Here is a 13,759-nt window from a genome sequence, read left to right as displayed (position 1 = left end):
TGAACAGATTTACACCAAACCTACAAAAGGCACTTCCTTGACCTGAGGACTACCTCTCTGCCAAATTTCTAGTAATTCTGTTCAGCCGTTCGGGCTGTAGCCCTGTCTAAAGGTCCTATGGAAAAATGCATGGGAAAAACGCGTTTTGGGACCCCCCTTTTATCTCAGCCCCCGCTTGACGAATCCCCCCGAGACTTTCAGGGTAGGAGCGGAGCGTAGCGCCCCACCTATTTTGAAAAATTTGCGAGGATTCGTCGACCGGCGCCAAAGTTATTCAAAATAGAATGTTGCGGATTTCCTATGGAAACGTGGTCCTAACTATAACTACCTACTGGCGACCGCCAGTAGGTAATATATATATTACCTACTGGCGGTCGCCAGTAGGTAGTTATAGTTAGGACCACGTTTCCATAGGAAATCCGCAACATTCTATTTTGAATAACTTTGGCGCCGGTCGACGAATCCTCGCAAATTTTTCAAAATAGGTGGGGCGCTACGCTCCGCTCCTACCCTGAAAATCTCGGGGGGATTCGTCAAGCGGGGGCTGAGATAAAAGGGGGGTCCCAAAACGCGTTTTTCCCATGCATTTTTCCATAGGACCTTTAGACAGGGCTACAGCCCGAACGGCTGAACAGAATTACTAGAAATTTGGCAGAGAGGTAGTCCTCAGGTCAAGGAAGTGCCTTTTGTAGGTTTGGTGTAAATCTGTTCAGTAGATTCTGAGAAAATAGCCTTTAAATCAATATATATATCTGAGCCAGCTTACGGTGCGCTTACGGTACGCTTACCGTACGCGTACGGTGGCGTGCGCGAGCGCGATTCTGATTGGCTCTTAGATCTTAGTAAACATTCGAATCGGCCGACACCAGGAAGCGGCGGCCGCCATTTTCTCTCTCGCACTGAGAGAGATGTTTAAAATATAAAGCACAAAAACATGTAAAGGGGCTGTTTAGACAGCTCCCACACACATAGCAATGTTGAGGGAGTCCCCAAAGATCCCCCAAGGCCAAAAACGGAATTTTTATTTTTTCGCTAATTTCGCCGATTACGCTTACCGTACGCGTACGGTAAAAAATTATAAAAAAAAAAAAATTATCCACACTCTCCCCACCCCGTGTGCAATTAGTGCCCGAAGGGCACCAATTGTGCATGGCTTCTTAAAGATGAGTTAAACTAAAATATTTAAAAAAAAAATAATAAAAAAAAAAATTATCCACACTCTCTCCACCCCGTGTGCAAATGGTGCCCGAAGGGCACCATTTGTGCATGGCTTATAACATATACGAAAAATTAAAATATTACCTTTCAAAACGAAGTGCATCATATGTCCTCCATGTGCGCACGGTGCGCAAAGCGCATCGTGCGTACATGGCCCATCTAGCGTAACGTGGGCACGCGGTGCGCGTAGCGCACCGCGTGCCCACCGTGCGTGCACGGCACTAACTGCGTAAAGTGGGCGCGCACGGAACGAACTGCGTTAAGTGGGCGCACACGCCACGAATGGCGTAAAGTAACTTAGCATTTAAAAAACCGTTTAAATTCACTGAAAAAAACATAGGTTTCACACACGTTATAGTTAGGAATTAGCATTTAAAAAACCTTGCAAATTCACTGAAAAAACCATAGGTTTCACACATGTTATAGTTAGCGGAAATTTTACTGATAAAAAACCAATGAAATTCCCCCGTTATAGTTAGTGCAGGCAACTATAACTCACGCGACCGCAATCTTCTGCTGATGACATATGTGTCTTTATGAAAAAAAAATATTTGTAATATATGTATAGCTAAAAATGTATGGAAGAAGACATGGGCAAATAAGTGTCTAAATACAGTATTAGCATCAGCAGAGGATTGCGGTCGCGTGAGTTATAGTTGCCTGCACTAACTATAATGGGGGAATTTCATTGGTTTTTTATCAGTAAAATTTCCGCTAACTATAACATGTGTGAAACCTATGGTTTTTTCAGTGAATTATATATATATATCTGTATCCCTTCCTCTGGCACGCCCAGCCCTGAATTTACCCCGGAGAATAAAGGTCCTGAGGTTGTGATTACTGCAGCGCTCGCTTCCTGATAGGGACTTTTTTTAAAGCCCTGATTAAAAAAGTCTAAAAACCGTATTATTATCTGCAGACATTGTGAGTTTAAACATGCTCTTTCAGGAGAGATTAGCATTTCTCAAAGTTATTTTCTGCTCAGAGACCAGATCTGTCCCTCTAGTTGCTGGCAATGTGATCTTGTGAAGGCCAGTAACGTAAAAAGTCAACATGGAGTGCAATATATGGCCAGGGAGACGTCGATGCCCCATGAGTACGTACCATTACCTAGCCATGTCACCCATGTCAAAACAATGCCATAAGCCCTTTCCTTATCTCTTTGGATAAAGGGTCGTAAGACCTCTGGCTGTATTTATTATTTTCACTTAAAAATAAAAAAATGCATAACATTTTACACACTAACCACATTATTTATATCTTGTTTATGAGTGAGACCGAGCATTAAGAGAGACTCTAGTACATGGGAATCACCTAACCATAACTAGTCTGTTCCTGTGCAACCAATAAAAGATTCCATAACCGCTCCGAGTGAGCTCAAGACTGGCTCTGCCCCTTTTTTTTTTTACTCCTCCTCCATCCCAAAGGATGGGGGCCCTCCCAATGGGAGGGTCCCCACCTTCCGTCCCCCGTAATGGGAGCTCTTGCACCTTAGGAGTTCTTGTGCGGGGCCCGGCTGCCCTTAGGATACTTATCGCGGACCACACCCCTACACCCAGGTTCTTCGTCCCACAAGGGCCAGTGCTAGGTTGTGCCCAAATGCACCTGTGTGGGTGGTTGATAGGTAAGGACCGCATGTCTGTGACCACCCATAACCCCCTGCACCCCTGCCGCCTCCTTTCGACTTGGTAGCAGCACCCCTTGGAGGGTCCAGGGACGCTGATGTTAAATTTGGTATAAAAAAGAAGGATGCCGTAAAGGCCCAAAGTTCCCCCTCCCAATCTTGACCTCACCGCCACAGGCCAGCATAGTTTACCGACTATCTGCCCCCCCCCCACATGTTTCATGTTGGCCTAGTCGGGCCAGCAAACTTTCCAGAAATATTGCATTACCCTCTTTTGACAGGTGCACTCCTGTAATAAAAAAACACTCACCTTTTATGCATCCATGAGGTATGTCTGACAAATGCTCTGTCCTGAACAAAGTACCCACCTTTCGGTTCAACCATTTCACTGACTCATTGATAGCTCTGACCGACTTACCATTTCTCCAATCAACCTCTGGACAATATTGGTCCATGCAATTATGGCCTCCGGCAACTTCTTTAACAGCCAACACATTTCAGGGACCATCAACTCAAACAAGTCTCTCCGACCCAGATGCACAATTACCACCCCTGGAAGTGTAAGCCTCCGGGGAAGCATTTTTTCCAAAGCAATTCTCCAGTGGGCCTAGCGAAGCCCCTTTTGTCCGCAGAAAGTCAGCTGGTATCCGTCTTTCTTTGCTCGAGATGCGTAGACACCTGCAGGATAGAAACTCTTTGTGCACCTCACATAGGAGTGGCCCAACACCAACACGTCTGTAACACCTCTTGCTCCAGCGTAGACCGGAGGCAACGAAGCATCCCGCGGCTGTATCCTTATAATATCTCCTCCACCTGTGTTGACTGGAGAATATAGTCAGGAATGGGAAACATTACACAAGAAATAAACAAGACATTCACAACATGTTCAATCTCATAGCGCTTGTAGCAATCTGACTTCCATCTGCCTATCCTTTGAACTGCCTGTCCCGCCAATCACATACTTGCTGCAGAAGTGGTTACTCCAATCTGAAATGAATGGGTGCTATATTCTACCTGATCCAAACCTGCTGACACCAGAGTCCTGCTGAGCATCCAGGCGAATTGAAACCTTGTGAGAGGCGTCCCATCCTCCTGTAAAAAAAGAGGGCCTACCATCCCTTGAACCTGGTGGGCCATAAAGACTTCCAGATTCCCCAGCAGACAACAGTCATTCCGTGGGGCTAGGTGCAGCAGTATGTAATGTCCCTTGCCCACTTGGTCGGTCTTAGAATGAGTAATAGTGACCGCCAAGGAGCCAGTTGGCCATTGAATGTTTGTTCAAAGCAGACCACCCCTCATATCTTTTTTGTTCTTCGCTACCAGCACCCTCATTCTCAATGCCCCATAAAATGCCAGGGACAATGCTGCCCTAAAAAGGTGAACTTCATCGGATGAACTACATTCCTTGCCAAGACTGACCATGATATTGGCCAGTTTTGCTATGTCTATGGGGCATCTGGAGTCTTGTCTACACCCCTTTAAGCACTGTCAGCCCTTCAGAGTGCCCTTTGCACCAGGAATGCCCTATCCCATCTGTGTAACCCAGCATCTTTGCAAAAAAATAGATTGCCACAATATGTTGGCATAGGTCATGGGTCTCCCTTCCCCTCTCAGATACCCCAGGAATGATATTACTGACTCAGGTGAAAACCATTCCCCATCCCTTTTGCATTCTCAAACCTGCGATATGTGCAATATGCCCCCTAATAGGCATGCCTTGCCCTGGGCGCTAAACTGGCCGCCACGAAGTCTGGTAGACTGGTGTACCAACCCGTCATAGTTGCTCTGGCTGGCTGCTGCGAGGGTGTGCGAGCTAGACCTCTGACCTCCTGGTCAGAGACCTGCTCTCTCCCCCTGCAGCTCCGCTGTTGTGCCGCTGCCTGTGTCATGCCCTGTTCAGGTAGGTGTTCGAGGCCCTCCTCCACCAGCTGCGCCTCATCCCTGGTGGTCCAGTGGGAGAGCCTTGCTCTTCTGCTGCTTCCGCTGCGGTCGGTATTGTGTTTTGCCTGTTTTTCTGTCCTACTGTTATTGTGCCTCTGAATTTTTATTTGTGATCTGTTATTTGTTGCCTTGTCATTCTATGTTTTTGTTTTTGCTATTTCTGCCAGTTTCCCTTTCCTGCCGCTGCTGTCCCTCCCCCCCTGCCGGTTCACGCTTCTGCCTCCCAGCTGCGCTTTCCTTCCCCTTCTATATTTAATGGCAGCTGCTATGTGGCTGTGCTGCTGGGGTGCCAAAGGCAAGCCTGTCTGCACCCGTCCGCGACACAACCACGACCAGTGCCAGGGACCTGGGATCTCCGACCACACACCTCTACGACCCGGCTGCCCTCCTCACACTCAGCCTCTGGAAGGAAAAATAACTGCCAGCTGTCCATACCGAACACCACCCACGGCCAGATCTCCTGGCGTCACTGCCGCCAGACCTCCACCACCCTCCACACCCTCACATTCTCAGCCCCCACAGCGGAGGCCAACACCACAGGAGCCCTGAAGTGCATCCTTCTCAAGGTGCGCTCCCTGCACAGACACGCCATAGAGATCTGGGACCTCCTCGACACCCTCTCGCCAGATGTCACCTTCTTCACAGAAACCTCCTCCGCCCCCAACATTGCCACGCCATTCCTGATGGATACAAGCTCCAGAGGAAGGGCAACCCCAACCGCCCAGGAGGAAGACTCGCCATCGCACACGAGCTCCGTACGACCCTCCACCACGAGCGACTCCTCCTCCACCACCGAACACCTTCACTTCCAATTCCAGATCAGCCCTAGAACCACACTTCACGGCACCCTAGCCTACAGACCCCCAGACCTCGTGCGTCGTTCACCGCTACCATCGCTGACCTCATCACACCCCACGCCATCGCCTCCATGGCCTACATACTCATCGGAGACCTGAACTTCCACCTCGACAACCCCGGTGACCCCAACTCCGTCATCCTCCTGGACAACCTCACCAACATCGGACTTAAACAGCTCGTCACCAACCCGACCCTCCACGCAGGACACACCGTTGACCCCATCTTTGCAGGTGGGAACAACATCCGCTTCAGCCACACCACACAACCCTCATGGATGGACCACCACTGCATACACATCCTCGTCAACAAACCCACGCCACCCAAGCCTGCACCCCGCCCTCCGCGAAGAAACTGCAAGGTCACCGAAAAGCAGCTCAACTCCACCCTCAACCGCGATGCCCACACCACCTCGACGGACGCCAACTCTTCAGCCAAAGAACTCCATAGATGGATCACCAATTGCGTAGACGAGCTCGCACCCATACGTAACCCCGACAGACAGTGCCCCAGAAAGGCCACCTGGTTTACCACTGACCTCCAATAAGCCAGACGCACCTGCAAATGTCTCAAGAAAAACTGGAGAAACAGCAAATCCTCGTAAGACCGCACCACCTACAAGAACGCCATGACGGAATACCACCAACGCATCAGGTCCAACAAAAGGACCTTCATCCAGAACAAAATCCTCGCCAACTCCAGCAACTCCAAGGAACTCTTCAGCATCATCCAAGAATTCACTAAACCCCCAGCGAAATAACGGACATCACCCCCTCCCAGGACCTCTGCAACAAGCTCGGCTCCTACTTCCATCTGAAAATCAAGGGCCTCTACGGCAACTTCAACGACCAGACACCGGACTCAGAAGCCACTCCCTCCTCCAGCAACACCATCCAGCCCACCATCTCCTCCTGGACCCCAGTCACCACCGCATCGACCATGAAAGGCATCCACTCAGGAGCCCCCACTGACCCCTGCCACCCGCATATCTTCCACAGAGCCGCTGCCGCCATTGCCCCAAAACTACTACGCACCATCAACGCCACCTTCGAAACCAGCATCTTTCCCAATGATTGGAAACACGCAGAAGTCAGACCGCTACTCAAGAAGCCCTCAGCAAATCCCACAGACCTTAAGAACTACCGACCCATCTCTCCCCTCCCCTTCATGACAAAAGACTGTCAATGTGCAACTAATGAAATTCATCTAAGAAAACTCCATCCTCGACCCCTCCCAATCTGGATCCTGCAGCAACCACAGCACCGAGACTGCTCTACTCACCACCACAGACGACATCCGCACCCACCTCGACCAAGGACGCACCGCAGCCCTGATCCTACTCGACCTCTCTGCAGCATTCAACACCGTCTCCCACTGAACACTCACTGCCAGACTCCACGACGCTGGCATACAGGTCACAACACTTGACTGGCTCTGCTCCTTCCTCACCGACAGAACCCAAAGTATCAGACTGCCACACTTACTCTCCGAACTCACTGACATCAACTGCGGAGTACCCCAAGGATCGTCATTCAGCCCCACGCTATTTAACATCTACATGGGGAGAGAAGTTGGCTTAACGGCTTGGGCGGTCGACCTTGAATCTGGGGAACTGGGTTTGAGTCTCGGCAATGACGCTGAACATCCTGTGATTCTGGGCAAATCACTTAATCTCCCCTTGCGTAACAAAAATGAATGTGTCCTCATGTAATGCAACTGGTGCTATGTAGATCGCTCTGATACCGATACCTTTGGATCAAGTTCGCCATATATAAAACTCCGTAAAATAACAAATAAATGGTCCCCCTGGCCGCAATCATCAGACAGTACAGACTCAGCATAGTATCCTACTCCAACGACACCCAGCTCATCCTCTCCTTCACCAAAGACCCCATTACCACCAGATTCAACCTCCAGGAAGGAATGAAGGACGTCGCATCCTGGATGAGCAGAAGCTGCCTGAAGCTCAACTCAGAGAAGACAGAGTTCCTCGTCCTCGGACCCTCCTCTTTTGCATGGGACAACACCTGGTGGCCCACTGCCCCCGGCAGACCCCCACCCCCTCGGGCCACACCCAAAACCTCAACATTATACTTGACTCCTCCCTCTCCATGACCCGACAAGTCAATGCTGTTGCCTCCATCTGCTTCAATACCCTCCACATCCTTCAAAAGACCTTAAAATGGATCCTTCCCCCGAATCAAGGAAGACCGTCACCCACGCACTCATAACCAGCAGACTGGACTATGGAAACGCCCTCTATGCTGGGATCAACAATTCTCTGCTCTGCAAACTCCAGACCATACAGAAAACCACAGCCAGACTCGTCCTCGGCATCCCTCGACACGAACATATCACCCAACACCTGTGTTACCTCCACTGGCTCCCCGTCAAGAAGAGAGGAACTTTCAAGATACTCACCCATGCCTACAAATGCCTCGACAACACCAGACCCCAATATCTCAACAATAGACTCTCATTTCATGTGCCCAATAGGAACCTCTGATCCGCCGACCTCGCCCTCGCCAAACCCCCGTGCATCCGCAGAGCAAGAACGGGTGGAAGAACCTTCTCCTACATCGCGGCCAAAACCTGGAACGAGCTCCCTATTGACATCAGACGCAACCCCACCCTGCACATCTTCAGGAAGACCCTCAAGACCTGGCTCTTCGACTGACCAGAGCTGCCCCCCATGTCTTGAGACCCTCATGGGAGAGTAGCGCACTTAAAGAATCCCTGATTGATTGATTGATTGATTGATTGATTGATTGATTGATTGAGGGAAACTCCGCTGCTTCTGGGTGGTGATACCTGAAAACCGGCATCTTAAAACAAGATAACGCATCTGCAGCATTGTTCAATACACCAGGCACATGTTTTGATATGAAGACAACATTTAGTCTCAAACATAGCGGTGTGATTTCTTTCAACAATCGCAAGATCATTTTACACTTGGCAGCTTGTTGGTGAATGCACTCCACCACCGTCATGTTTTCCGACCAGAATTGGTTGCGGAACTGTTCTTGCCATATCGTGAGAGGCACCAAAATGGGAAAGAGCTCAAGGTAACCAATGTTCACAACTAGCCCAGATTCTAACCAGTTTCCTGGCCATCACTTTGCGCACCAAGGTGTCCCTAAAATAGCCCCAAAGGCTGTGCTGCCTGCAGCATCTGTAAAGAGACCTAACTCCTTATTGGTCTTGGCAGGGCTTGGCCATACCACCGTCCCATTGAAATCCTTCAAAAATGCTTCCCATATTTTCATGTTCTGGCGAACCTCGCTTGTCAAGAAAAGCTCTCCAGCCCATGCGGCTCCAGGCAGGGCGATGGTCTGGGAGGGGGCTCACTACCAGTGCGCAGTTGCTGATGAGGGGTGAGTGTCCCAGGGGGCAACCTCTTCGGCCGCAAGCAGGAACCAAGAGGGCCGCTTGTGGCCGTGCGGCCCTTTAGATAGGGGCAGGATTTAGACGCATTGCCCCAGAAGCACTTTAATGCTGCTGGGTCAACGCCTGACCTGGCCCAATCGCTGCTGACCCTACCACTGGGAGCTGGGGCGACCACGCCCCGGTCCCTTAGATGTCCCCCGACTCCTCACCATAGTGTCGGCTCTCCCTAGCGGTAGAACCTCTGTTAAACATTGTTCTAAAATTATTAAAGCACATGGTTTGAATCTCTCTGGCTGAAGAAAAGCAAGTGCACTGTAGGATTCTGAATCTAAAGATCTTCCACCCAGGACTCGATTAGGTGGTGAAGTCTAAATATTTGTATTTATTTAATCCTTGATATAGCACTTACCGCCCACACAGGGGCCGTGGGTCAGCTTTACATAACCCGGAGGAATAGTATATGGAGGGAGAAGTAAGAGGAAAGGGTGTGGCATGAGAGGGGGGGTTGAGTGGAAATTTGGGAATGATAGAAATACAAACTGACCATGGTGAATAGAAAATTACATCCAGTCAGATGCAGCATCATATATTTATTAAGGGAAACATTGTTTATTTCTAATGCGATACATCGCATGCCATTACAACGCGGTCGTTACAACAACCGCGTTGTTACATTGCATATGATTACATCGCAAGTCGTTACAACGACTTGCTGTAGGGGGCAGAAGGTGTTAGATTTACAGTTCAACACCTACCCTGCTGTTGCACAAACTGGAGTAGGAATAGTAAATTACACTATTCCTAAATCCAGCGCGCCCCCTACAGCAAGTCGTTGTAACAACTTGGGATGTAATCATATGCGATGTAACAACGCGGTCTTTGTAATGACCGCGTTGTAATGGTATGCGATGTATCGCATGCAAACTAATGTCATATATTCGGTAATTAATGAAGTTGGGCAGAGGTGTATGCAGCGTCCCACAGTTCACTAACACTCAGGTTAATTTCAGAATGTACGGAGGAAATGAGTCATAATGAGAACATGACGACCGAATTCATGGGATTGAGGAGAGGATGGATGTGTTTATAAGGGAGTGGATAAAGTGTCAGTAACAGTGTCTTTTCCCTGCTCTCATGCCTTACATATGTGTACCTTCCATGCAGCTCAGCTAGGGACCAGGCGACGGCAGAGAAAGTGGCCATCAAGAAGCTCTACCGACCCTTCCAGTCTGTGATCCACGCCAAGAGGGCGTACCGCGAGCTGCGACTGCTCAAACACATCAACCACGAAAATGTAAGTGTGTGTGCGCGCGAGTCATGTATGTTATGTCCAATGATCACTAACAATTTACCTGGTCAAATGAAAGGGATGATCTGTCCAGCATAAAGGTGCACCCCAAGATGATAGCTCCCCACTATGATCAGAAGTGTCAAGTACATAAACAGGAGGAGACACCCAAGAGAAATATTCGAAGGCGGGAAGTAAATGTAATATCAATCAGTATGCAAGACTGTTGATACATATCTTATTATAAATTAACCAAAGTGTAATTCATTCATTGACAGATACAACTCATAGGAAAAAAGTCAAAGTAATGATGTCATCTAAACAGTGAAATCACCTCAGTTATAAAACATGGAAAACGCCAGCCAACACGTGTTTCGTGACTCCTGTCACTTTCTCAAGGCTGAAAGGACAAAAAAAAGATTTTCTATACTATAAAGTATCCACGTCTTACAGCCATGCATAAAAATGATATCTATTGGCTAACTTTACAGTTACAATTTGATGTTCACAATTATTACTACAAAAAGTCATATACATAAGACAGAACCCTACAATGGCAGCAAAATAATTTGTAATTAGACCAGAATCATTTATTATGAGAATATTGCATATTAAATCCTTTAATTTAACAATTCATTACATCTAATTTAAGAAATTGCTCCAAAAATCTCTAGATTGACTTGTTTGGACAACATACTCACTAGAAGGTGGAAATTCTTCAATTAATTACAAGCAAGTATTGACAAATTAATCAATCAGATACATACACCCTCCATTTTGAGCCCTTTTCACATTCACAGGAACCCATCTCGTGTATGTTCATAACTCCCTCACAACATATAATTGTAATTCATTTTTTAACCATTCAGTCCTACACCCCATTGTAAGTACTCAGAGTTTTTTTTATAATTTTCTCCCCAAACATTTAGTGTAGCAGACGCCCTGGTCCACCAGTGATTCTGCAGCCCATGTGCGTGGGGCTCGCCTCGTGACTGCGTCAAACACGCCTTGCATCACTTGGTTCTCTGTTCGATGGCTCTGTGAGGTGTAACCACATCCTCATCAGCATCCCTCGGAGTACCTCGTGCCCTAGTGCTTGGAGCAGGGTCCAGGTGGATGACAAAGGTAAAGGCGCCTTCGCACCAGGGTCATGTAGACACCCAATCCAATATCTGGAAGTTACGAAACCTGGACCAAGGATTTAGGGAGACAGCCTGGAAGTGACAAGAATATCTAAAGCATGAAGAGCCCACAATTAATGCTCAAAATAAAGCGCAACGTGTAATTTTTCCATAGAACCACAACAAAGTATTCTAATAGAAACCAGAGGACCCCTCGACTCCCAGTCCACACCCCCTTTGATCACTGAGTACAACACCTTCCTCAGGTCCTCTGGGTCTGACTCAAAAGTCCTCAGATCTCTGAACCTCAAAGATGGACTACTCCAGACCAGTGCTTAATTTGAGCCGGTGGGGGCCCTGGCCATCATTTTAGGGGACCAGCGCTTATTAATCTTCTTCAGACTTTAAACTGGAGCTAGCGAAAGAAAAACACCAAAAAAGGGCTAGAAGGAGGAAGAAAAAGATATAAAAACAGCGACAAAGAAAGAAAACAAGAAAGAAAAGCACCTTAATGAGTGAGATAAAGGCGCAGGGAGTGTGTGGTGCTGGAAGGAAGAAGTCTGAGGTGGAATCAAGAATGCACAGCCTTGGTATTCAGCACCTGGGACCTTGATAGTGTTTACTGGGGCTTCCAAGTAAGCTTTGGGCATGAGAATCAACTGTTTGCCATGACGTAAATCCCGTTGTCTTCTGAGTAGCCCTCGGCACTGTCTGCTTTAGGAACATACCCTCTCGCCATTCCAGAGCGCACTTTAAAGTGTGAGTCCAACATGGCGGCCATATCAGTAGCAGTTCATCCCCCCTTCGCAGAGACAAAATGCACATTTTACAGCGGGAGTCCAACATGGCTGCCATATTGGTAGTGTTTCATCTTCCCTCCTCACAGACCACAAGACACACTTTACAGCAGGAGTCCAACATGGCTGCCATATTGGTAGCGTTTCATCTTCCCTCCTCACAGACCACAAGACACACTTTACAGCGGGAGTCCAACATGGCTGCCATATTAGAAGCAGTTCATCTTCCCTTTGCAGAGACCACAATGCACATCTTAAAGTGCAAGTCCAACATGGCTGCCATATTAGAAGCAGTTCATCTTCTCTTCGCAGAGACCACAATGCACATCTTAAAGTGCTAGTCCAACATGGCTGCCGGGTTAAGAAGAGGCTTTCTTGGCATTATAGAGGCAGTTCTGCACATTTTAGGAAGGAAGTCCGACAGGGCCATCAGTCTTAAAGACATTTTGGACCAACAAGAGGGGTAATCAGAACATAGACTGTGTGTTTCTATTGGCTGTGATGGGAGAACAGGACGTCCGTCACTCTATGATTCAGTCAAGGGTGATCTCCTTCTTAGGTGGAGCCTACTAGAGAGCGCATGCGCTGTCTGTTGCGAGGCAGATTGTGGCTTACCAAGACCATGCAGGGGCTTGCAACCTGCCCTTTGCTTACCTCTGGTTGGCTGTCCTTGTGACTCTCATCTGCCTGGTTTTCTTTGTGTCCCAGCTTGTCAATCTTGTGTTAGTTCCTTCCACGGAACATTGCCTCTACCTTTGATTGGCTGGCATCAATGCTTGCTTCTCAAGCACTACTTCTTCCTTTTGTGTGAATCACTCCATGAGAGTGCATGTGTTTTTGAGCTGTCTCCCTTGTCTTTCTGCATGCAGTCCGTGCTGCTGTCTGTTCTCCCCACCTCCTACCTTTTGCACTCACGTGTGCCTTTCCCCATGGCTTCACCCATCTGCTCCCTCCGTTGTTGCTTCCTCCAACCCTCGTGTTGCTTTCACTCCCGCACTTCCCTATTAGTTTTGCATCCTCACCAGCCCACCCCAGTGTTGCTTTCGCACCCCACCCATGCTGCCTCTGCGCCCTCCCCTGAACTGCTTTGTCATTCCCCCTACCCTCTGAAGCAGTGGTGTTCAAAATTTTAAATGCATTGCCCCCTCCAGTGGAGAAAAAATCATTGCCCCCCCAATTAAAAACATATTTTTCCCAATCATTTTATAACATTGACAATTTTTAAATATGTTTAAACATATTTAAACATTGCAGGTATCAGTTTTAAAAATGCAATCGAATACATGGTTGCCAACATACTATTCTGGTCAGCCAGGTCTTACTCAAGTGTAAAAGAATGATTCAGTGGCGCCCCCCTTTGACGCCTACACCCAGCCATCTTACGAATGACAAACGGTGCTAGTAATGGCCGATTGCCAAGTGGTCTTCTGCCCCTCTGTTGTCTTTCAGTAAAAACAAAGCACTGTTATCAGCAAGATGATTCTCTTGGACTGTGCCTGGCGCCCCTCCCTGAGATCAGCTGGGCCAT

The 13,759-nt window shown here is 48.2% G+C and overlaps 1 protein-coding gene across 2 annotated transcripts in view; it reads left to right on the top strand.

The window, feature by feature from the left end:
- Positions 1 to 13,759, top strand: part of LOC146797275 (mitogen-activated protein kinase 14A-like) — a 130,801-nt gene that overhangs the window by 19,023 nt on the left and 98,019 nt on the right. For both annotated transcript variants that reach the window (XM_085624246.1, XM_085624247.1), the window contains exon 2: positions 10,190 to 10,319. In XM_085624246.1, the coding sequence (XP_085480372.1) occupies positions 10,190 to 10,319 (130 nt within the window). The remainder of the gene's footprint in view (positions 1 to 10,189; positions 10,320 to 13,759) is intronic.

This window comes from Triturus cristatus, chromosome 9, assembly GCF_964204655.1.
Source record: "Triturus cristatus chromosome 9, aTriCri1.1, whole genome shotgun sequence".
In the NCBI taxonomy this organism is placed as follows: domain Eukaryota; kingdom Metazoa; phylum Chordata; class Amphibia; order Caudata; family Salamandridae; genus Triturus; species Triturus cristatus.
Note: the sequence above shows the minus strand (reverse complement) of the source record. Positions and strands in the feature narration are given on the sequence as shown.